At 34.9% G+C, this 25,482-nt stretch overlaps 1 protein-coding gene across 11 annotated transcripts in view; it reads right to left on the bottom strand.

The window, feature by feature from the left end:
* The window catches only part of LOC149771073 (phosphatidylinositol-binding clathrin assembly protein LAP-like), a 157,051-nt gene that overhangs the window by 43,799 nt on the left and 87,770 nt on the right, over positions 1-25,482 (bottom strand). For 3 of the 11 annotated variants that reach the window (XM_089948848.1, XM_089948855.1, XM_089948849.1), the window contains 4 exons: positions 22,825-22,848; positions 15,246-15,507; positions 11,391-11,453; positions 7,584-7,643 (listed from right to left, as the gene is read on the bottom strand). In XM_089948848.1, the coding sequence (XP_089804974.1) occupies positions 7,584-7,643; positions 11,391-11,453; positions 15,246-15,507; positions 22,825-22,848 (409 nt within the window). The remainder of the gene's footprint in view (positions 1-7,583; positions 7,644-11,390; positions 11,454-15,245; positions 15,508-22,824; positions 22,849-25,482) is intronic. The other 8 variants (XM_089948852.1, XM_089948857.1, XM_089948854.1 and 5 more) reach the window with 4 other exon arrangements.

Raw genomic sequence — 25,482 nt, 5'->3', positions numbered from 1 at the left:
GGAAATATGTAAGCCCAAACATGCAGACATTGCAAACCGAACAAGCTAGTGGTTAGTAAGGATACATGACAAAGAAGATGGGACATTTTCCAGAACATATAACAGTTGTCCTCTTACTGAATTTGATGCCACTTATCATTTAGCTACCTACTACTACTTAACAAATATGCAGCACCTACCAACTACCATCTGCACAGACCCTGGTCTGCCAGTGCATTATGGGATGGCAGCTCTGGCCTGGAAATCATAAAACTCTGAGCTTTAATCTCAGCCTAGCCTATCATAAATGAGCTTTCAAAAGTAATATTTCAGATTGCATAAAACAAAATCCCAAGGTTGGTTGTATAATTACTAAGTCAGATGGTTGCCTTTCCCAACTTTCTCTGAACACTTCAAGACCCCCCAACTCTGGAAACTAGTAGGCATGTGAAGTGGCCCATATTCTGTTTCAAGATAAATACTCAACATATGACAGTAATTGATTCTCTTAGTGCCCTAAAGGTTGTTTCCATTTCTATCATGGGAATTAGCTCCCCCAAAGAAAAACAGACATTAATGAAATATTATGATGTTTTGATTTCAACAAAGGCTTATATTTTACAACCTATCAAACAAACCTGTTTAATAATAATAATAATAATAATAATAATAATAATAATAATTATTGATTTATTTAATGATGATAGCTCAGTTATACACATGTATCTAGTTTTTCTTTATGACCCGAACTAATCTATGTATCAAAGTTTTAGTTTAAGAACAGAAAATTGCATATTGATAAGTTAAAATTTGATCCCACGCAATGAATCAGAAAAAAAGCATCACCCAGGTTAAACAAATGAAAAAGTAAGAGATGGTTACAACTGTACATGTACAAAAAAGAAGCAAATAACAACACACAAGCATGAAAATGCATAGTTCAAATACGCAAGATATTTTTCTTTAAAAGTTGCAACAGATATTGCCTCTTTAACACGAAAAGGCAATGAGTTCCATATCAATGTTCCAGAATATTTCAAATACAACATAACAGTTCTGGCTTCTTGCAGGTTCAGGTAACCTTACAAGGATGATGATCATCATCTATCTAAGTTATGCCCCTCAAATCTGACAATAATCACAATTGTACATGGACGTGTACGAGGTCAAAACAGTGCTTTTTACAGGTTAAAATTGCAGGTTAAAAACATTAACACAAGGTTTATGACATTAAAGACTGAAAATGACCATCTCCAGTGATTCCAATGTGGGATGGCTATTCATTTTTTCAGGAAATCTGTTCCACATGATCACAGATGTTCTTGTAAATGGTGAAAACTGTTTGAAACTGATAGTATTTCATACTGTACCATCTAGTCCTAAATGAAGTAGTTGCTAAGTATGATTGAGCAGGTATGTCAACTAGGTGGTTCACTACAGCTTAGTCACTCCCGACTTAACCCCACATTTTTCAGAAATGAAACCTCTAAAGTGTTCACAATTAAAGGTTGACAGATGGATGGATGAAGCATGCAGGGCCGTACCATAAGCTCACTTGGCCTGTGATCCATAAATCTAAAAATGACGTGTCATTAGTTTCATCTATCCAAATAGTATGGGAACATGTATCAATGATTATTTGCATAGATGTTATAAGTGGCAGACTGCATCCATAATAAGACACACATTAGTGATGTTAGCTACTTAATTCATGAATCTGTGGGTGGGCAGCAGGAAATCTATGGTCAATTTTCAATTTATCTCATTTAATAAGCAAAGAATCATGAAATAGAATATACATCTTTGTGCTATATGGGGCAAACCTGGCAGTCATATTTTGTTTGTTTTCTTGTTCACAAGATGTAATTTTTAAGGAATGGCTTATAGTATCCTACTGATCTTAATGTCTGGGTTTTTGGCATGATACGGGCAAACAACACAAACACATGACATGATATGGGCAAATAATGAGACATGACATGAACAAACAATGACATGGCACTGATAAACAATGAGACATGATATTGACAAATACTATGAGACATGATATGAGAAAACTATACAAGACATGACATAGGCAAACAATGAGACATGGCATAGGCAAACAGCAATTGGTTCATTCTTGTCAAGAGAAAGCTGAAGTTCTACAGAAAATACCAAACCCTTAAAATACAGGTTAGTTCTTTAGCGTGATTTCTTAAAGACAAGTTTCTGTTATCTGCAACACAATGTAAGTAAGCCAAGTGAGATGAAAATTTTAACAAACAGATATTTGAATCTCCCAGCTAGGATGGTTTTCCTCCATAAATTAGAGGTGTTGACAATCCCTCCCATCACTCACTGAAATCCTCTGGATAATCGAAGTTACTAAAGATGAGGATGGCAGGGCTGATCAAATTTTCTTTCTTTCATCCACTTGTCCAGGACTGGTGGTTGCATAAAATTCATCTGTCCCATCTACATTTTCACCTGTCCCAAAATTGTTATAACTTACCTAGATTCGGTGAGACGTATACACTTTAACCCACAGAAAGAACAAAAGAAATAATGCACAACATATTCGTTTCATAAATGGGATTAATTTGTCATTTTCTGACTGTCATGGTATCTTGTATATACTATATCTTGCTATGATACAATGCTATGTGATTAAGATTTTTAACGAAGTCCGGGAAACCAGGCTATGGGATTTGATCAGCCTTGGGACTGCCAGATATCATCCAGGCAGTGAGAAGAGAGGCTAAAAATGCTTGTGTTACAGGTAAGGACAGAATGAAAGGCAAGAAGTTACTGTGAACAGATGGATGGGATGAGATGATGTGCAAATTTCAATGCAGTAAACAGAAATTTGTTTTGTTCTCACTTTTGTCCATCTGCATAATAAAAATCAGGCCAATGAAAATCCTCCTGATTTGAAGTTAAAGCTAATGAAAAAATGGCCAATTTCCTAAACTGTCCTAAACTGACCTTTCTGTTCTGTCACATGTATGAACAAAGTATGCATATCAATAAAGCAGCTGAAACAATGATGGTGTTTTTTGTTTTTTTTGCATACATGATTAGCGTGATACCAAAGAATAGGACTTTTGTCTCAATGTAACGAAAAAAATTTAAAATTAATAAAGCACCCAATACCCACCCCCAGAACAGCAATTATGACACAAATTAGAATCTAACATGTTCATTTTGTTCAATAGTTAGAAAAATACAACAATGTACTCACTAATTATAACGCTTACTAGGCAAAACTTTATAAGTCTCCTACAGCCCCTGTATGCTCAATTTATCATGAAAAAAATACAAATTCAGACAAAAGTATCATGACCTATAAAACACTTATTCCTTGGACAGAGTACGAAAGATATAAACAATAAAAACAGCAATCTTATTTTCTATATCAATAGTGAAGTACTATCATGAAATGACAAAAACTAGAGAAAATCTGCTTTATTATTGTCAACTGTAGAAGCCACATATAACTGGGCAGAAGTCAGGTCAAATCACAAGCTTTGGGCATCCTGAGAGTGACAAAAGTTCATGCATCAGAAATTGTTTGATTAACCACAACAGCTGAGGCCTTACACAAAATGCATGCAGTCCATAGGTCTTTTTCACAATTCAGCTGTATTTATTTCAAAATTAAGCAACTAGCACAAACAAATGACAGTAGCAGTTTGTAGCGGTTGGGTACCAATGTGCACAAATGATTCAAGATAAAACACAAAGAAATTGTCATTTTAAAGCTCCTTCTAAACATGTGTGTGTGTGTGTGTGTGTGTATATATATATATATATATATATATATATATATATATATATATATATATATATGCATCCATATACAATGCTTATACACAAATGAACAAAAATGAGCATGTCTCTAAATAGTTACTTTCATTTCAAAACTGAATTTTCAGAAATCCATTCAACAAATGCCTTCAAAACGTCATGAAAGTGTTATCAATTTAATCAACTCTAATCAAGACATCTATAATGATCCTTTTTAAAAATTAAAAGGCTTTATGCCTTGCATGATGAAAGTGTATTTATTCTTTGCTACAAAGTACAAAGCCATACAAATTATATCAACTACAGCAGTGTATAATTAATTGAAATTATTGGGTTGGTGTTAAATTGTTAAATTGAGTGATTTAGTTCCATATTTATGTCTAAATATATTAGTTTTAGTGGAATCAGGTAAATGACCCATGTTACTAAAGGATACATTTAAATTTTTAAAAAGTCTCTACACACTTTCCCAACAAAGACATAGCTCTATGATTCCAATGGTAATTATTTCATAGTCCAGTCCATATAAATATTTTCATTATCTGATTCACAAATAAATTCCCATGAATATGGGATAATTACCTAAAACTGTCCAAGTCTGACAGTAGCAAGCGAAGTAAATAAAGTTTGTTTTCTTGTCTTAACTTGTTCATCATCAGTAAAAAAAAGACTCTGAAGTTTCCCCCTGAACAGTTATGTAAATGCTTATTCAATTTTCACAATTTTTTATTTTCTGCTCTTTTGTGCTGATGATATATTCTGATTCTTGTATTTAGTTCATCTTTTGAAATGCCAACAGTCTACCAACAGTTAAGACTTCATGTTTCAACTATATCTATGTATAAATCACATTATAAATTACAATTTATGTCCTTGTTATCTTTATCTTATTTAAATATCTTATCATTATTAAATTTAACCAAGTTTTCTTAAACTGGCTCATGTACTACTGTCTGGAAAGGCTTTCCAGGAATTCAGAATAAAACCATTTCTGTCTTTTAACTGCTGAGTGTTGAAAGCATCTCTGATATTCTTCAGCAATAATATGACTGTCAAATTAACTGCTATGGTGGACATACTGTACATCAGATTGGTTCCATTTTCATTCAGGTTCAATAAGTCATCATTACAGAACCACAAGACATCACAAGAAGTTTTCTGATGAAGACTCAATGTTGATATGATTTTCCATTTATTCTGGAGTAAAGACTTTGAAGATGGCTACCATTGTGGCTGTAGTGGATATCAGACTGGCACCATTTCCATTTCTATCATAAAAAGTCTTATGGTGAAAGCACAATATCAATACAACCAACCAGCTATATATAGCCAAAACTAGATTTTCAAGATGATCACTGTAGTGGCCACACTTGAAGTCAGATCATCACCTCTTTCATTTAGATTCTTAAATTCTTTTAATAAAAACCTCATATTGATATGACAATCCATTCAAGAGAAGCAGGATTAACATTATTTTCATGAAGGCTGCCGTGGTGGCAATAATGGATGCACAAGCAGCACCATTTTCACTAGGACCAATAACACATCATAAGACATCTTCTGGTCAAAACCCTGTGGCAATATTACTTTTCTTTCAGGAAGAGAAGCAACAGTAAGATTTTCAAGGTGGCCAATGAGATCAGATCTACATAATTTTCATTTTTAAGCTAACACCCCAATTTGAAATGAGCATCCAATCAGGAAGATAGGTGACAATATTTTCAAAATGGTCACCAGGGGCCATACTGGACATCAAATCAGCAGTTTTCATTTAGGACAAAGAAGATATTGCAAGAAGTCTTCTGGTGAACACCAGCATGATTTTCTGGACAGATGCTGTGGCGGTCATGCTGGACAACAGGTCAGCAACATTTTCATTTAGGACCAATTAAGCATCACGAGAAGTATTTTAGTAAAAAACCCATGTTGACATGACCAGCCATTCTGTAGTAGTAACAAGAACAATATTTTTAAAAGGACCTGTGTGGCAGCCATGTTGGACATTAGGTCATCACCACTGTCATTTAGGACCTAACCAAAGTCAGTGAAGCATGAAATATAATAATGACCTCCAATGAGGGAGTAGTACTCATTATGATGCATCCCCTCACCAAGTTTCATTATTCTAGATGGTATAGTATGTACACTGCATAAAGAAACAAGAGGCCCAAACAAGCCTGAAATAGCACATATGGCTGATATCTGCCTAACAGACAAATGCAAGATCAAGAATGCTTTCTTTGAATGGTGTTGATTGCACGAAAGCAACTGCATCAAGGTTTCTAAAAAAAAATCCATCTTCATCCGTATTTTATGGCAGAGCAGCATAATGCACAGCTCCGTACCCAAAGTTCTGATGTTATGAAACCTAGTCCAAAACTGCACTGAGGAAAAAGGAATAGTTGGGATGCAATGCGGCAATATATATGCATATGATTTTATATATGTGGATGTAGAGGTGACCTAATGAAGAATTTCAAGGAGTAGAATATAATATCTAACACTAAAAAATCTACAATCAGGCATTAACTATTTTGAAAAGGATCAAGCTACATGGCTCAAGGCAAAGCCACATCAGAATTTAATAGCAACTGCAACAATTAAAGAAAATATTATGGTGAGAATAAATTGTCAATATGAATGTCCAAACATTCAAACAAATTAGTGAGTTATTCAAAATCTCAGTTCTTATGTTTGCTCCTTATTTTCAATTGGTAAACAAGTCATACTTGTGAATTTACCTAAGTATCACATAATATCATTAGGCCAATATTTACATCATTTTGATGATAATGCAAAAATAATGTGTAATTTTTTAAACAATGCAATATCAATGACTGCAAAGTCCAGGACAGCACTGGAAAAACTTCATCATATAAAAAATACCATAAATGGCGCCCTATACTGTATTTAATAGTCATATGTGTAGTTAACTTTAATTTTGCACAGAAACCATTTTCAGTGACATTGACCTTTAAGCTTCCAGCCACAAAATCAATAGCCTTCTTCTGTACCTCAATGGCATGTCACAGAAAGTCTGGTCCTGGTATGTTATTTAAATCTAATGTTGTGTGGAAATTTTTTATTCTTTCTGTGATCTTGACCTTTGATAGATTGGTTCCCAAACAGATGGGTGTCTTTTTCACTAAATGCAAGCCCTTTACAGTTTGGTTAACTGTAGATGGCAGAGAACTTGAGCTATTGTGCAGAAATCATTTGTCTAGATTTACAGTGCCTTTGACCATTTGATCCCAAAGTCAAAAGAGTTCTTCCTTAACTCAAGTACAAGCCATCCACTAAGTTTAGTAATCAGACAATGAATAACCTGAGTTATGGTAGGAAACCCTTTTTCTTCCTCCAGTCATAATGATCTTGACCTCTAAGCTTTTGATTGTGGAAAAGATAGGGTTCTTCTTTACTCCAAGTACAAGCTAATCTCAAGGTTTAGTAACAGTAGATGGTGGACAGCTTTAGTTATGTGGAAATTAACTTGGAAACAGCAGACAAATAGATTTATAACATAATACAGTGCGCTTTATGGAGGGTGTATATAAAGGTACATGAAAAGATTCAATTTATGCCCAGTGATGACATCAACAAAATTATCCCTGTTTTACTTGCACAAAATGCATTTAGAAGGATTCAGAATTCTCAGGTAATAATATATTGCCAGCAAATTAGTGAGAAAAAACCCTGGCCAAAATAGAAACAAGGAGCAAATTTAAGAGCTTTGTTCATGTTTCATTTTGTTAGTGTGTACAGTTATGACAGAAGGGTATAAAAATCAACATGCTAACATATTACCAATACAGTACCTTTAGCTCCCAATGTGTTATTGAAAACTTTATCAAAATCTGCATCTGAAGTAAAACCCGCTGCAGCAGTAAAAGAAGGGAACACATGAAACATCTATCAACAGATGTTACCACCTTTTTTATTAAAGCAGACAGAATGCATTTAAAAAGGAAATTTGTTTTAACCATCATTTAGATCCAAACAATGGCTTGTTCTTTTGGCACTTTTGGAGATTACTTTTTTGTGTGTGCAAAAAGACTGGAACAGAAGTGCACAAAAATGTATGATTTCAGAATAAAATTTAACCAGTATTGATAAATTAATATTACTGGCATTTTATCTTTTAGTCATTACTGTCAAATAACCATTTCAAGTAATATTGTTACTGTGTTAGAGATTCTGTGCCAGAAGTGTGAAATAGATAGGACTAATATGAGACTCTGATACCATAAGTTATGCTCACCTATGATATTAGGAATCTGAAACAGCACCATCAGAAGTCATGATCTAATGACCCTTATCATCAGTTAGTTTTCAGATTTTCCAAAAAATGAAAAATTACCCCATTTTTATACACCATATAGATTTAGATATTTTCAGAAGGTTTGGGATCTCTTCACTGAACGTGAGCAAGCTTAGTTTAATAGTCTAACTGATAGTCAAATCTTGAATGAGTTATTCAAACGGTCACTTAGACATGACCTCTAATGAAACTGTTTCACATCCTTACTCACAGTGTAGATTATCAGAGTATAAGGATATGATTTCAATAAGATTTCATATACAAGTTCTCAAAGTTCTTCAGGCTTCCTCTGGTGATCATTGCAGAAGGACTCTTCTGCAACTGAAACCACAATCTGTACTTGGGAAGTCACCTCACTGAATTTCTTTTTAATTCCCCCAGTGACCATAAAATGAATGAACAATGGGGATAAAAAATGCTGATTTTCATATCTTTTCGTCAGTGAATGCAGTCTCAATAGAAATTAAATTTTTTCCAATGAAATGTTACAAGTATTTCCCTACAACTGAATAAATTTTCCCTTCTTTTAGAGATGAATCATTCACATAGCAGACTTTCACTGTAAGCTTTCAAGCCATTACTTATATATATTAAAAATACCAATATAAGATGCATATACATAATATTTAGATAAAAGTAAACCCCATGTCCATCAGTATATATATTTTCTGACATCATGAATCTTGGGGTTACACTTTGACTTCCAGCTCAAAAATGTCAAATTTCGAAAAGAAAAACAACTTGAGACACTTCATATCTTCTTCCCTATGTGTATTGTGTGCCAAAATTTCAAACCTGGATAAAAGAAGGTAATAATTTCTAGCTGCTAGTTAGTTCAGAAGCAAGCATGCTAAACTAGAGACTAATAATTTTAATAGAAAAATGCCAATTAACATACAGTATAGATTCAGATGTGTAACATGATGAAGACTGAATAAAATTCACCCAAATTATTTTGATTTTTGGAGAATAATTTTCAATACTAGTCTAACACAAGTTTTCTTCCAGCTGAATACTATGTCTTATAAACTCCACAGAAAAAAGCAGAGCTTTAGGCAACAATAAAATAGGTATCAAGGAAATTAGGATTTAGCATATTAGTGGTCATTTGGACTCGACAGTGAATACTGGCTTTAGCCCAGGTCATATTTTGCTTGTGTAAACCAACCTGTTACCAATAACTATATATTTTTGTCATACAAGCCATTCTCACAAATTTAAAAGCATTGGATAAGGCTTTTTGAATTTTAGAAAAAAATATTCCAACTAAAATCCAAATTTCTATTAAGCAAAAGAGATGAAAGTGTGGGTGGATATAATTTTTTGTTGTCATTGTTATAGGGTTTAACGCCATTTTTCAGCACAAGATAGGCTATATATGGCTGCCAATATTAATGGTGGAGGAAGAAGCCCGGGAAAACCCCAGAAAGAACCACTGACCCACGAGAAGCTACCGGCAAGCTTTCTCAGATATCCACATTTGCCGAGCCTGAGACTCGAACCCACGCAGACAGAGGTAAGATGGCAGTGATCCGTGACGGAGAGCGCTTTAGACCACTCGGGGCCGCCGGGTGGATAGAATACTTATCTCAATATCAACTCCTAACATCAACATCCTAAAATTTATCTTAAGGAATGACACGTATCTGACCATCTTAAGGCCTAGTCAGCTCAATTTTATGCAATGTCACATCACTGACAATTTTAAGGCCTAGTCAGCTCAATTTTATGCAATGTCACATCACTGACAATTTTAAGCACTAGTCAGCTCAATTTTATTTTAAGCAATATCACATCTCTGACCATTAGAAGGCCCAGTGAGCTCAATTTTACTTAAAGGAATGTCACATCTCTGATCACTTGAAGGGCCAGACAGCTCAATTTATGTCAAGGCCAATTTGGCGCAAATTAAGAAATGACACATCCGTGACCAATTGATGACCCAGTCAGCTCAATTTTATGTCAAGGAATATAAATCTCTGACACAAGAAGGCCCAGTCAGCTAAATTTTATTTTAAAGAATGACATATCTCTGACCAATTGAAGGCCATGCCAGCTCAATTGTATCTTAAGGAATGAAATATCTCTGACCACCAGAAGGCCCTGTCAGCTCAATTTACGTCAAGACATAACAGCCATATTCCCAAACAATGTATGGAGGATTCTGAAGGCAAAGAAAGTATATATTTTTAAGTCCCAAGGAAACACAAAATGTACCACGTTTCTGTCATTAAAATCCAATGAACAGTGGAATATTTTCTTAATTAGATCCTGTCATTGCTGCCCTCAATAGACTGGGGGAAGGGTAATACAAGTTTCATTTGTGTTCATCTTTGCACTGATCAGAGACTAGATGTTTTTGTTCCAATTTCCTTGAAAAGTTTGTTAAATTTTTCTCAGCACAGAAAATGATCATTCTGCATCTGCATTGCTGTGAAAGAGTATTAAATATGCAGGGTTATGTTGCAATGTCCATGTATGTTGTACACTCCAAGAAGACTGACTGCAGTGCACGCAAATACATAAATTAGTTTTGTTGGGCTTTCCTCGCTTTGCTGATGGTTTATCCTTTATTGAATCACAGCTGCATTTCAACATTTTACCGTAAAAAAATTAATCACGCTTGTGGACTATTCTATCAAAATAATTGGGTTTTGTGTTTTATATATGGAGTGCAATCAAAGTTCGAAGAAACTTCACCTATCATGAACTTGTTGATAATCTTTAAGAAAGATGGGTTAAATATTCTCATTCAAGACAAAGGAATTAATGTGGCTTTACCCTAGCTATTCTCAGCCAATTTAACAATCTGTGAAATGGTAGTTGGTTATGTATGACCACCTTACCTTTTAATTGCCACTTTAATAATCAGCCATTTAACTGCCCTGAGGTTATTCTGATGTACGACCAATTTAATATTTCTACAGGTTATATCCTTGGCACACAAACAGTGGTGGCTAAACTATTTATCTCTGCTTAGTTTGTACTTTTTGTCTAAAACTACTGAAAATCATGTTTGTCGAAAAACAAGTGTCATGTTATATTAGGTAGGTCATATCTGACCATTTGAAGGCTTTGTCAGCTGTCAGCTAATTTTATGTTCAGGAATCACATACTTCTGACCACTTTAAGGTCCAGTCAGCCAAAGTTTTGAAATCTGAATCACAACCATCTGCTACTGGCAATTTCCATATAAATGTAACTGACTATACTGAGTAATACAAAAAAGATTAGTTTTTTGAGGAGAGAAGATATGAGATAGGTCGTCACCACAAACAAGTGTTAAGAATTGCAAATAAATTACCACGTGATTGTTGCTGTTGTTGTTGAATATAACCATATGGATACATTGGTTGCGTGGGGAGAACTGAAACAAGATTTACATGCACAAGTTACAAAACTCCATTTGGAACTAGATTTGTGCTTGTAAAAACAGCTATGCCCACAATGTACACTATATAGTCTGAGACAAAAAATGTTTTTTTTTTTGGTTTTTTTTTAAATTTTTTTTTGTAATGGCAAGAAAATCTAATCAGGTTTATCTATATATGTGTACAAACATGCCTACCAAGTTCGAATGCACAATTTTGCTAATGAGTTTGTTGAGAACAGAGATAGGAATGGATCAAATCAAGAAAGAAGGGGCATAAAAATACCATCAATTTTCATTCTACTATAAACAATGTTCAGAACAAGCCAGCAGATTGTTTTTCTTGATGGTGACAAGTGTCCAACTGCAAACAGTGCAGACTCCAATCTGCCACTGTGTGAACAGCTCATAGATCAGAGTTTACACTGACTGATTATTCTATCAAAGACTTCAAATGAGCAGTGTAGACTCTGATCTGACATTAGTGAAATGAGCTTAAGATCAGAACTCACTAACAATACTATCAAAGAATTTAAGTGAACAGTGTAGACTCTGATCTAACATTAATGAAATGAGCTGAAAGATCAGAGTTCATGCTAACAATTCTATCAAAGAATTCAAGTGAACCGTGTAAACTCTGATACGATAATGTGTAACAAAGTGAAGATCAGCATTTACACAGAGTTCTTATCAAAGACTTCAAGTGAACAGAGTAGACTTTAATAAGATTTTACACGAACAGTTCTCTCAAAGACTTTAAATGAATAGCGTCGCCTAAATGATTATTTTATGTAACAAAGTGAAAGATCAGAGTTTACACTGATAGTTCGATCAAGGGCTTCAAGTGAACAGAGTAGACCCTAATTTACCATTCCATGACAAGCTGATAGATCAGAGTTTACAATTATTGTTCCATCAAAATCTTCAAGCGAACAAAATAGATCCTGATCTGCCAGTAAATTATGATAATGCAGATCAAGATCTACAGGTAAATATATCAGGACAAAATGTAATATTAGTGAATTTATTCTGCATTTGTTATGTTTTTTTTATTAAACTTGCAATGCTTAGATCTGCAGTTTCACAAACCAATTTTTATCATATACACTGATGCAGAATGTTTATCAACTAAAGATCTGAGATCAAATTAGATGGGGGAAAAAAGAGTGTAAACTACACTAGTGCAGTACCATGCATTACTCCTCTTACACATCAAAAAGAGGGGTTCTGATTGCATTTGTGCACGGGTTTGGTTTCTTGCAATTGTAGACTGTTCAACACTTCATGTTTAATATTTTCTTACCAAACTATTCTAAAGCCTTTTACCAGATTGGTGTATAATACCCATACAACTGTAAAAAGAACTGACCTAAATCTGGTGGTGTATAATACACCAGCAGATACAGGTCATGTTGTTCATTCTATGTATGATTTTAAGTGAAAAATGTAGACCCTGCACTGCCAATACTTAATGTAAAAAATACTGTATGCATACAAGTAGCCTTGTGACAAATATGCTATGCACATTGGCAGCCATGAAGCAAATATGGCAGCTATTAGATTAATTGCCCACTGGCAGCTTTGATGAAAATATTGTATGCCCAATGGCAGCCAAGGGGCAAATGTGACTGCTATTAGATTCACTGCCCATCAGTAACCTAGAGACAAATATATCGTATGCCAAGTGGCAAATATGTCTGCAACAGTCAAACCCACTTATCTCTACCTCAGTTATCTTGAGCTATTTGGTCCGGTCCTGAAATAATCCTTCCTTGTTATGCTAAATTTTCCCTGCTTATCTCGGCCCTGTTAAGCTGATAAACCAGTTATGTGAGGCACATGTTTTGGTCCAAGATAACAAGTGGACCACTTAATTCAACTAAGTGCAACTTTTTATGTCCATCTCTGATTTTTTTATTACAAGAAATGATCTAGCATTTCTGCTATTACCGAGACCTTGTAACGGCAAGGATGGAAAAACACTACAAGACCAAATTTTACCAATACAAAAGCTAATCAACCAATCTCATCAACACATGGTTTATCATTTGCATAGAGTGGAGAAAAATAATGTTGTAAACAATACTTTAGAGTAAGAAAATGAAACTGATGTGTTTCTAACCTTAATAGGAAATGCATTCAAAATGGGCAGTGTCACAAATCAACACCATGACAGTATAGTTCATTTCACACAATATATTTCAAACAAATTAGGTACTTTTAGCTACATTTAATGGCACTGACCTAAAAACTTAGAGTTACAGACTGGATAAAATTCACAATGCTGTATGGAACAAACCCTGCTGTAATCCCATTCAAATATCATCACTGTCAATTACCAACATAATCCATACACAATTGGTTTCAGAGTTTACTTATAAATAAAAACACCAGCAGTATTTTTTAAAAATCCATAGCATTCTGATTTTTAAACAAAATTAACATGATAGTTGTGCCAGGATTACATAAACTTGAACGCAGATGGAATGAAGCAGAAAGTGACTGCTAGGATTAACATCTATGAGACTGAAAAGAGAGCTTTCATTTGTATTATCTTAGATCAAATATCATAGCGCTGCAATCCACAAAAGTTATTTGCCGACTCTCCTTCTTGTGCGGTGTTGTTGCCAATGTTCACCGATCAAAGTCTGCTGGAATATGGTTTTACAACTGTATGAATAGAACAAGTTGGCTTCTTATGATGATGAGACATTAACTTAAGACTTACATGTTTTACAGTTTGTCAGTACTTGAATACCAACAGCCTCACCTTTTTTAGGTACAGAGGCAAATTTTATTGGTAAAAACCAGCATATACTGATGTAACAGAACCTATGATGCTCAGCAAAAACGACTGATTTTCATGCACAATTATGGTCGGTTATGTTTTGCTACTTGTCACAAGTCAACACTAACAAAAAAAATACTTCAAAAATAGTACAGTCCAACATGTACATGTACTTAAATTGACCTCGATTTTGGTCAGCATGAGAACCACTGACACTGTTGCAGTAACTTAAGTGCTGTAAATATTTTTGACTTGTTACTTAATCTCATTTAAAAGACCTCCAATCCTCTTTTTTTTTCCTGCAAGCTGCCATGCCTGAATTATTATTTTTGTTGTGCATTAGAAATGCCATTTGGTTTTTAAAAAAAAAAAAAACATTCCTCATTTTTGGTAATTCATATGCATATCGTTTTTCTGTAGTGGATTTGTCAGCTAAACCCTGATGTGTTGGGACTCGGTTAGGCCGATGAATTCTGGACACCCCCAATGTATTAGAGATAAATGGGTTTGACTGTATTGGATTCATTGCCCAACAATAGCCTAGAGGCAAATATGGTATGTCCAATGGCAATTTTGAGTCAAATACAGCAGGTATCATACACATTGCCCACCAGAAGCCTAAAGGCAAGTATGGTATGCCCAATGCCAATTTAAATGCAAATACAACAGCTATCAGACCCATTGCCCACCTGTAGCCATGAGGCAAATATGGCAGCTATCAGATTGATCATTTAGGTAAATCTGTTTTTTCACGAGCTTGGATTTGGACCACTGTGGTGACCCACATTTCAAGCTAACATCTGAACAGGAAAAATCAGCCAACAAGGCTGCCTACTGGTACATAACTAAGTTCTATATTTGCTGTGAAACTTCTTTGAACCTATAGGTAGTCTCTTTCTATTACCAGCTTTGGGCAAGTGTTTATAGATACCAGTAACAATTATTTGTGCACAATTTGTTTCCTTAATTTAAAATAATCAAGCTGGCCAAGGTATACTAACATGATGTCTGTGCTCCCCATACAGGGGCTCCAAAGGGATTTGGTGCATGCATGGTGTTCATGGTGGGCTGTGCATTCATGATGCTTTGCACACTCTCCACAAATGGATTTCCTGTCAAGTTCAACAGGTCATCACTAGGCTTAGATTGGACTGGTGCTGGTGGAGGCTGTGTGGAGGCAGCAAAAGGATTGCTGGATGCTGCCACTGTTTGAGACTGTGGTGTTGAGACCGGTGACTGTTTAGTTTCCTTCAATTTCTGTTCCTACAAAAGAGACAAAGCTAGGATTATCTAAATCGATGGATTTCAGCTCCTACAAAGCAGCACAGTCCTAATCATCATAATCCTTCTTATTATGCACAGAGTATTTGTCCCTAACATTTTTAATCTAACATTAAAAACCTAGCATAGAAGACCATCTATAAAAAAAATGCAGGTGGACACTTTAATTATGTTTTTCAAACTAATTGTTCCTATAAAATTATTTTTAAAATTCAAAATTGCAAATAATTACTAAATCATGTTTTTCTTGGAGTATTACTTGTTAGTTAATAAAATGAATATTTCTCTTGAAAGTGAATTAACAAAATCATAACATTTTTTAGAAAAGTATATACTAAATGATTTTATTTTTAGATACAAATACTTTAATAACATATCTAGTGATGTCTTCTCGCAACAGCATATTTAGTAGTCTCTTCTTGCAATAGCATATCAATTAATCTCTTGCAATACCATACCAACTGATCTCTTCTTGTAATAGCACATCTAATGATCTCTTGTAACAGCATACTAGTGATCTCTGGTAATACATTAGTGATTTCTTGTAATAGCATATCTAGTGATCTCTTGTAACAGCATACAAGTGATCTCTTGTAATACATTAGTGATTTCTTGTAATAGCATATCAAGTGATCTCTTCTTGCATTAGCATATCTAGATATCTTGTAATATCATATCTAGTATTTTCTTCTTGTAATAGCATATCAAGTGATCTCTTGTAACAGCATACTAGTGATCTCTTATAATACATTAGTGATTTCTTGTAATAGCATATCAAGTGATCTCTTCTTGCATTAGCATATCTGGTGATCTTGCAATATCATATCCAGTATTCTCTTCTTGAAATAGCATATCTAGTAATCACTTTATGTAATAGCATATATATTATTTTCTTCTTGAAATAGCATATCTAGTGATCACTTCTTGTAATATATTTAGTGACGTCTTCTTGTAATAGTATATCTAGTGATGTCTTCTTGTAAAAGCATATCTAGTGATCTTTTCTTTAATAAAATCTAAGTAAATATACAAACTGCACTAGGCAAGTAAATTAAATAAAATAACTACAATAACTTGTTAAGTATCTGAACCATGTCAAATAATAGGTAATTTGTGGCCTAGAATAAGATACATATTGTTAAATAAAGCAAAATAGTGTAAAAGGATTCAGCACTGATTCTAGAATATATGTTGGCACTTTTTCTAGCCAATAGTAATCTTAGAGATAATCTTTCAGACCTGTACAGACTACAGAAAGAAGTCAGAACTTTCCGAATAAAGCCATTTTGCAGAAAATTAATCATCCTATCTAAATATCTGGCTGAAGAAAGAAAAAAAATCAGTGGCCACTGATGTATCTTACTACAACTTCACTGGATGGATAAATTTCAACAATAAGCACAAATGTTGTGGATAAATCAAAATGCATATGTACCAGGATTCAAAAACACCGTGTTTTGTCTTTTATGGGTTATGACACAATCAGTTAATATAATGACTCAAATTCAAATAGAGAATTAGCTTTTTTGTTTACTTTGTGATCAAACCCTGGGTTTGAATTCGATATTGTAAAGTACCTGCCCAATGGAAAAGCAAAGTTTAAAAGGTACTTGTCAAGCCCCAACACCACATCTGAAATGTTTATCTTTCAAAAATATTCATTAAAAGGGATGGCATGAGGCCCAAGATGAGCCTGCTCACCTTCTTGAAATATATATACATAAAAACCAAATTCACAGGCAATTGGCCAAGAAATCTAGGTTAGTATGATGGCAGTTCACACTTTTGAAATTATTTTACTAATGGCAGCAATATTGGACAGATCAGCATCGTGTTTAACTTGACAGCTTGATGCCAGTAAGCTTTCAGAGATATTTGGTTAGTTTCTGTGGACTGTTTTGTTTTAGAATTCCTCTTTAGTTTTGTTTTTAACATTTTATTAACATGGCCATATTTTATTCATAACAGCATCATCTGTATAAATTTGAAAGAATTTCCTGTTGGGATGCTTTTTGTCAAATTCTCTTTTGCAGTCTGATAAATTTAGTAATGGTAGTCATATTTAATGGTGGATCAGCATCAACTAAAGAAAGCAGACGCATCATCTGGATAAACTTGAAAGGCTTTCATGAAAAAAAAAAGCTTATGGTCAAGTTTGGTCAAATTCTACAAAACAGTTTTTGCAAAGAAGCCATTCAAGGTGTTTTATACATTTTAGTAACAACAGCAATATTTGATGGTGGATTGGATCATTTCTACAAAAGTGAAAGGCCTTTATGACAGGATGCATTTTGTCAGAACTGGTCATGTACTTTTCATCCGTTTTCAACAATTTGTTGAAAGATACTTCCAGTTTCAGTATTTGGGCATATTTGATGGTGGATCATTTGTACCTCAGTGTTAATGTTTTCCACTGCCAGTGGACACTGGCAGGCCACATGTTTTGGTTCATCCTTCAGGAGGTACATGTGAATCAGGTATGTGGACCCAATATGTTACTGGCTCTTATAGACTTTTCATTCCATACATTTTGCCAAGTATGACACACATGATGATTTATACAGCACCAAAAGCCTGAATATGGGATCCTCCATTTGGAAACCGGTTACTGCAGGGCATCTCTGGCTGCATTATCTGCTTGTCACTGCCCTTTGTGCCAATGTATCTAGGCAGCCAATAGTACAAAATACTTTCCAAGATTGTACGAGAACATCATGTGGTTCTCAGATCTATGATTCTCTAAGTTTTTCAGTCTGGAAAGGGAATCTAAAAAGATGATGCAATTTTATTTCTAAGTGGTTTCAATGTAGTTCAATGCTTTAAGTATTGCAGTAATTTCTTCAGTACAAAATTTAGGCTTTATCAGGTAACAGGCTCGACATGGTGCCATGAGCGTTGCAATGGCAGCTCCAAATATGTCTGCATCTTTTAAATCATTTAACCACAGGGTTGCATAGCTACCATACAAGGCTCTGATAAATATTGAATTTAGTCTGAAAAATGAGAGGATTTACAGAGGACTTTAGGGGCCCCGAGTGGCCGAGTGGTCTAAAGCACTCTTCATTACGGATCACTGCCATCTCACCTCTGTCTGCGTGGGTTCGAGTCTAGGATTCGGCCAATGTGGGTATGTGAGAAAGCTTGCCAGTAGCTTCTCGTAGGTCAGTGGTTCTTCCCGAGGTTTTCCCGGGTTCTTCCTCCACCATTAATACTAGCCGCCATGCACAGCCTATCGTGTGCTGAAAATGGTGTTAAGCCCCATAACAACAACAACAACAACAACAACAAGAGGACTTTATGAATTTGCAAAAGTCAAATATTATTTTAATAGGTTTTGACAAGTGATGATTTGGGAATATAGAATTTTGCAATATTTCAATACCAATTTGTATTGATTCCAAGCAAAACTTAAGAATCCTTATGCCCAAAGGTGCAATTAAAGTTTGCTTCAGAGCATACAAGGTTTGACATTGGGGCTTGAACACTATATCCTATGCAGGGTTACATGGATTGGAAGAAAGCTGGAAAGACTACATTTCCTTTGACAAAGCTATTTGTAATTGTTGAGTGAATAACCCTAATAACTTGACCAAGAAAAACTAAAAGGACCAAGTCACCAAAATATATAATTCAGAATATTTATCTAGGCTGCAAATGAATGAAAAAAGGGGATATAGAATGTGACCAAGAGTATTCAAAACACTATAATAAGCTAAAGTGATGCAACTATGAATTGAACTGTTCTCTGTTGCTGTTGTTTTTCCAAAGCATATTTGACTGAAAATTTGTGTGCCATGACATTTATTTTATCAAAACCTAAGGACATTTTCTGTGTGGTTAAAACAAGAAACAAAAACGAAAAAGACCCAAGTAAATTATTGCAGAACCATTCCATTTGTTACTGTATTGGAGTAATCAACGTTAAAACAACAATCTTTAAATAGAATTTGCTCATTACCTATCAATAAGCATTATTTACATGTTAAATTTTTCATTTATGATGAAGAAAAAAATCGTTTTATGGGCAACCGGTTAATAGTGTCAAAGAAGCATCCTCACTTGCAAGATTCATATATACTCGAATCCAACTGCAAACAAAAAGAACCTGATCTGCTGTCACATCCAGCACTGGCAAATCATGGTCTGTTCTATATTGTTTGTTCAACTGATTACTCCTAATAAACTGCACTGACATAAATTTGCAAGTGCATTCTGAACAGCAGATCTGGGTCTATGCAGTTTTCAGTTGGACTTGCAAGTGTGTATGTTGGGTATGCGAAAAAGTTCCTTTTTTTGGACGCTTAAATTCAAAGCCAAGACAAACTAGAATAATTTCATTGTTTCATAAATGACCCCCTCGGCCAAGAGTGGTATCTGTCAGTTAACTAGCACATAATTATAATCCAAACAGACTGCTCAAAAATTCAGCTGCAAGCTAGGTGTGAATTGTTGTATAACTGGGAAATTGGACAAAGGCTTGTCCAACCAATTAGGGCAAATAAAACTAATTTTTAAAAAATAAAATTCATGTACTCAAACCATTAGATCCGTTTAGATTTTTTAACCATTTTCATTAAATTTTTCCATTTACTTACAAGTCTTGCTTCAATCTCTAGGATTTTTTAAAATGTGATCAATGCCAATTTGAAGAAAAAAAACCACCCAAATATGATGATGAATAGGTGGTGCATTCTACAAGGGGTCAATTTCATTACGATAGTATAGAGTATAAAATTAATTTTCATTATCAATGAAAATTAACAATATCATATAGACTAATAAATCGAGTCCAACTGCAATTAGTTTATCAGCAATAATATGTAGAACAAACATAGACCTTGATCTGCTGGCATATTATGTGAAGGCAGATCATGGTCTATAATGTTTGCACTGTTACAAGTGAGTATATAAGGTAAGTTTTATGTTCACCTTAATTAAAGAGGAATTCCAAATTCAAATCTTTCACTTTTATTAAAGCCTGGAAATTGTTACTGATACAGAAAGTAATTTTTCATCCTAAGATTTGAGTTATATTCACCAAAATAAATGTTAGCATTGTCAAATTTATGAAAATAGGACACCCAAAATACAAGTTTTTCACAGTACAGTATGTGTTACACATATGCATTACCTCATTTTGGTGTTGGTCTTTTTAATGAGGTCAAACTGTTATGGAGATTTATTTAGAAAAACTTTCACCAAAACAGATTCTTCTTCTAAGCTGTCTCAAAGAAATCTGAAATGACTTCTCTCCAGTATATACAGTGGTCTCTTAGCATCGTCCTTGATATCACATAATCATCATTATGGCAACAATTGTACTCAGGCATTTTTTTTTAAAACTGATCATTTTCCTATTTTTTGCACATCTTTGAACAGTTTATGAACACACCAAGATTTTGCCAAAATAATTTGTTAATGCCTTGTAATTTAGGACATCATCAAACAAGAATTTAATTTATGCACTAATGTTTTTGTACTCAAAAATAAAAATATCTCAGAGATAGACTAGTACCATTTTTAGGAAGTGGAGGAAATAGTCATGACAAGTTACATGTACAACTCGCATAGCTGAAAACTGACAGAACCATCTTTCACTCTTCACTAGCACACTGGCACCAATATAAAAAATAGCATTTATAAGCATTGCTCACCTGTAGTGAGCAAAACATCTCAAATGTAAAAAGATTATAAGGACATGTCACACTTTGTTAGAAGAGAACACCATTAAAGCCAAAACCCATGTCTTGAAAGCCTAATATCATACGCTAGATTTAGTTGCTTTCATTCGCTTGCTTTTGAACAATGAATGAAATATTTTGTTTATATTTTAAGACAGAGAAAAAAATTACCACTCCATACAGAAAATATGGTAAAAAACATAACTGAAAATAATTTATTTCACTAAAATTTAAGCTTTTGGCTTATAATTCTTCTTAATCTGCTTTCATGTTAAATATTCTGTATCATATAATGTTGTTTTCTTTGCAGCATACCCATAATAACTTTGCCTGCTTTTGAAATGTACCCCATTAATAAGGTGACCTCGCCTATAACAAAATACACTTTACATGTATTGAAATGTATCATATCATAGGCTGTATATGGTGATATGCATTGATACATGGTACAGGTGTCATTTCACCCTGGAGGTGTAGGGTTTTGTCATTTCAGTGTTAATTGCTATTTTTATCTCACTATAGATGAGTACCATTGGAGCATTAGATATTTATATAAGAATACACAAGAGCATGCAAATATTTAGGTAAACAGTAAGGATTAACTTTCTCATCTGAAAAAACTGATAATGTAATAATGAATTCCTTTCTGTTTGAGAACTACATATACAATTAAGTACTGGGCAAAACTGGCTAAAGTACCTAGGAGGAAAAAAGTACTTCTGCCCCAAAATGTGCATGAGAAACTTGTATGGTCAGTTACCTGAAACACACATACTTTCTTTTTTGGCCAAGTATTTTTTTTTTCATTGTAAGAATGCCATATCAATTTATAGTGGATTCACATTTGTAGAGAATGGCATTATTAGAAGAAACGTCTTTTGGGCCAGGATGCTGACGACTAATGAATTAAGTTAAATTCTTCTGAGCAGTTATTTTTTTTTTGAAATTGTTATTTCTTTTTTTAGTAATGGTGGCCATATTTTATGATAAATCAACATTATTAGTACAAATTTAAAAAACCCTCAAGCAAGAATACTTTAACTTCGGTCAAATTCTTTTCATCAATTTTTTAGAAGTCATTTATAGATTGTTCTGTTTTCTGTTTATGGCAGATATTTTGTATGGTGGTTGGATGCACTGGTTTAAATAAAGAAGTCGTATATGCTAAAATGGTTTGGTCAAATTTTGTGGGGCAGTTTTAAGAATGGCCATTTAAAAAAATTTCCAGTTTTAATAACAGTAGCCATGTTTGATGGTGGATCAAAATAATTTGTATTTTTCAGAAAAACTAACATTTTGGTATGCCTGCATGTCAGTATGAAAATGTCAGCATGCAAAGAAATCATTTTCATATATTATGAAGTTTACAGCTGATGCAAACAGATTTATGGACAACACAAAGTTTATCTATTTTTCCCTTTTCTGCTAATTATTGCATCCCTCACCCTACACCCCCATAAATCTGGTGGCAAAAAAGAAACTGCCTCTGCACTACTATCTAAAACTGCACATGAGAGTACATTATCAATTTTTTTCAGATGAGGGAAATCAACAGAACAAGTAACCAGTCAGCAATGTTAAATCTTGTGTATTTTTCAAAATGTACAGCCATACATACCAAACTGAGGCCCGAGGATGCAATCTGAATGTACATATATCTATGACAGTAAGTTCACAACAAAATGCAGCTACTGTTTTACATCGATGACAAAATATAACAAAATAACAAGTTCAGAAATATATGGACCAATACAGGTACGATTCATAATCAGAACATGTGCAGGTCAAAATGTATTCAAGTGATCCAGATCGACCTTACTGTTTATCTCTACACCAGCAACATTTGGCTGATTGTCTAAAATCTGCTTCCAAAACTAGCTACAAAAAGCTGCATTGAGAATCACATTCCATTGCAAGGATGGCCTGTGTACTGTTCCTGCTCATATCAATCATATATATCAGGTCTCAAAACTCTGCAATATGCAGCCAGGTATCTCAAAGGCGGTTGTTTTAGGAAGAAGGGGGGACATCTGTTGATAACACTGGTCAACAGTGAAATCATTACTGACTTGAAAAGGCCCTAATCTGTAGTATTTTGGTGTGCCGAACACGAATATAACCGTGAAAAATTTGTATTGGCTCTCGTTTTGAAGATATTCATATACCTCATTTTCTATGTTTCACTGTGTAAATTTCTCCAGTAGGACTGCAGCAACATCCGGAATAATGATGTAACATTGCATAATACCATCATGCTCACATCATCCACAGTTGATTGCATCATTTTCTGATGCAATGCAATACTAATGCCATGCGGCTGCTGAAGTAAGTTGACGTCAGCAGTGTACTATACATGTGTAGGCCTATTATACTAATGCCAGGCGGCTGCTGAAGCTGACGTAAGCAGTGTACTATATAAAGCCCAATCAGATAGGTTCAGCATTTAAAATATTTTAGACGTTGTGTGAGACAGTTCAAGCTACTGTTACATAAAACTTATTATTTTATCCATTTACATACAATAAAGAACAGTAATGCCTCGAAAGTGTGTTAATACCGCGAACAATTTTTGCTATATTTGTGGGGAAGTGACATTTGCCAACCAGAAGAAAAGTATCAATTCTCAAGTGAAGAAGGCATATCATCTTTACTTCGGATGCAAGGTTGGTGACCAAGACAAGCCTTGGGCTCCGCATATATGCTGTGCTACATCTACAACACAGCTTTCACAGTGGTTGAATTGCAAAAGGTCATCAGTGCCGTTTGCAGTCCCAATGGTGTGGAGAGAGCCAAGCAACCACCTAAATGACTGTTACTTCTGCTTGGTTCCTCCTCTTTCCGGCAGAATAACGAAGCGAAAGAAGTCGAGAATAGTCTACCCAAACATTCCGTCTGCATTGAGACCAGTTCCACATGGTGAGGGACTTCCTATTCCAGAACCTCCAGCAGAATATTCTCTTGATTCATCTGACGAAGACAAAGGTGAGTCGACCTGTTCTTCTCCTGGTCCATCAGCATGCAGTGATCCAGATTTTCACTGTGGTGCATCATCAACCCCACACAGAATAACACAGGAAGAACTAAATGACCTGATTCGTGATTTGGACTTATCAAAGAACAAGGCAGAATTGCTAGGATCAAGACTCCAACAATGGAATCTTCTAGAAGAAGATGTCACAATTACTGCATATCGAAAGCGCCACCAGCAATTGGAGCCTTTCTTCAGAAAGGAAAGTAATCTGATATTCTGTTCCGATATTGAGGGCCTCATGAATGCTTTAAAAATCACTCATGACCCACAAGAATGGAGACTATTTGTGGACTCTTCGAAACTGAGTCTCAAGGCTGTGCTTTTGCACAATGGAAACATTCTTCCATCTATTCCAGTAGCGTATGCTGTCCACATGAAAGAGACATACGATAACTTAAGGCAGCTACTGAATTCCATTGAGTATAACAAGTACAGCTGGCACCTCTGTGGTGATTTGAAGGTAGTTGCCCTTTTAATGGGACTGCAACAAGGATATACAAAATACATGTGTTTCTTATGCGAGTGGGATAGCCGAGCAAGGGAAATGCACTACATGAGGAAGGAATGGACTCACAGGCAGAATGTAGCCATTGGAGAGAAGAATATCCAACACCCAGCTCTGGTTGAGGCTCAGAAAATCTTGCTACCACCCCTTCACATCAAACTAGGTTTGATGAAGAACTTCGTGAAAGCCATTGACCGGACTTTGCCAGCATTCCGATACCTGCATGAAAAATTCCCTCGACTCAGCGAAGCAAAGATTAAAGAGGGAGTTTTTGTGGGTCCTCAGATTTGAGAGCTTTTCAAAGATGACCGGTTCAACAACTTGCTGGAAGGTGACGCGAAACAAGCATGGAATGCTTTTCGCCTAGTTTCTACAAACTTCCTCGGAAATGTTAGGGCAGAAAACTATAAGGAACTAGTAGAAGACATGTTGATGAAGTATAAGAAACTTGGCTGCAATATGTCTCTAAAGATTCACTTCCTTCATTCCCATTTGGATTTCTTTCCTAGCAACTGTGGTATTGTTAGTGATGAACACGGCGAACGTTTTCATCAAGATATCGCAACAATGGAACAAAGATACCAGGGAAAATGGTCCACTACAATGCTGGCTGACTACTGCTGGACACTCCTCAGAGATGCTCCCGAACAGCTGTACAAGAGACAGGCGAAGAAATCTAAGATGTAGTCAATGACTTGATTTTTTATAGGTAGGCTATTACAGTTGACCTTTTACTATTG

This window comes from Sinohyriopsis cumingii, unplaced genomic scaffold, assembly GCF_028554795.1.
Source record: "Sinohyriopsis cumingii isolate HCF-2022 unplaced genomic scaffold, ASM2855479v2 utg002126l, whole genome shotgun sequence".
NCBI lineage: Eukaryota > Metazoa > Mollusca > Bivalvia > Unionida > Unionidae > Sinohyriopsis > Sinohyriopsis cumingii.
The sequence above is the reverse complement of the archived record's forward strand: the minus strand, read 5'-3'. Positions and strand labels throughout refer to the sequence as shown.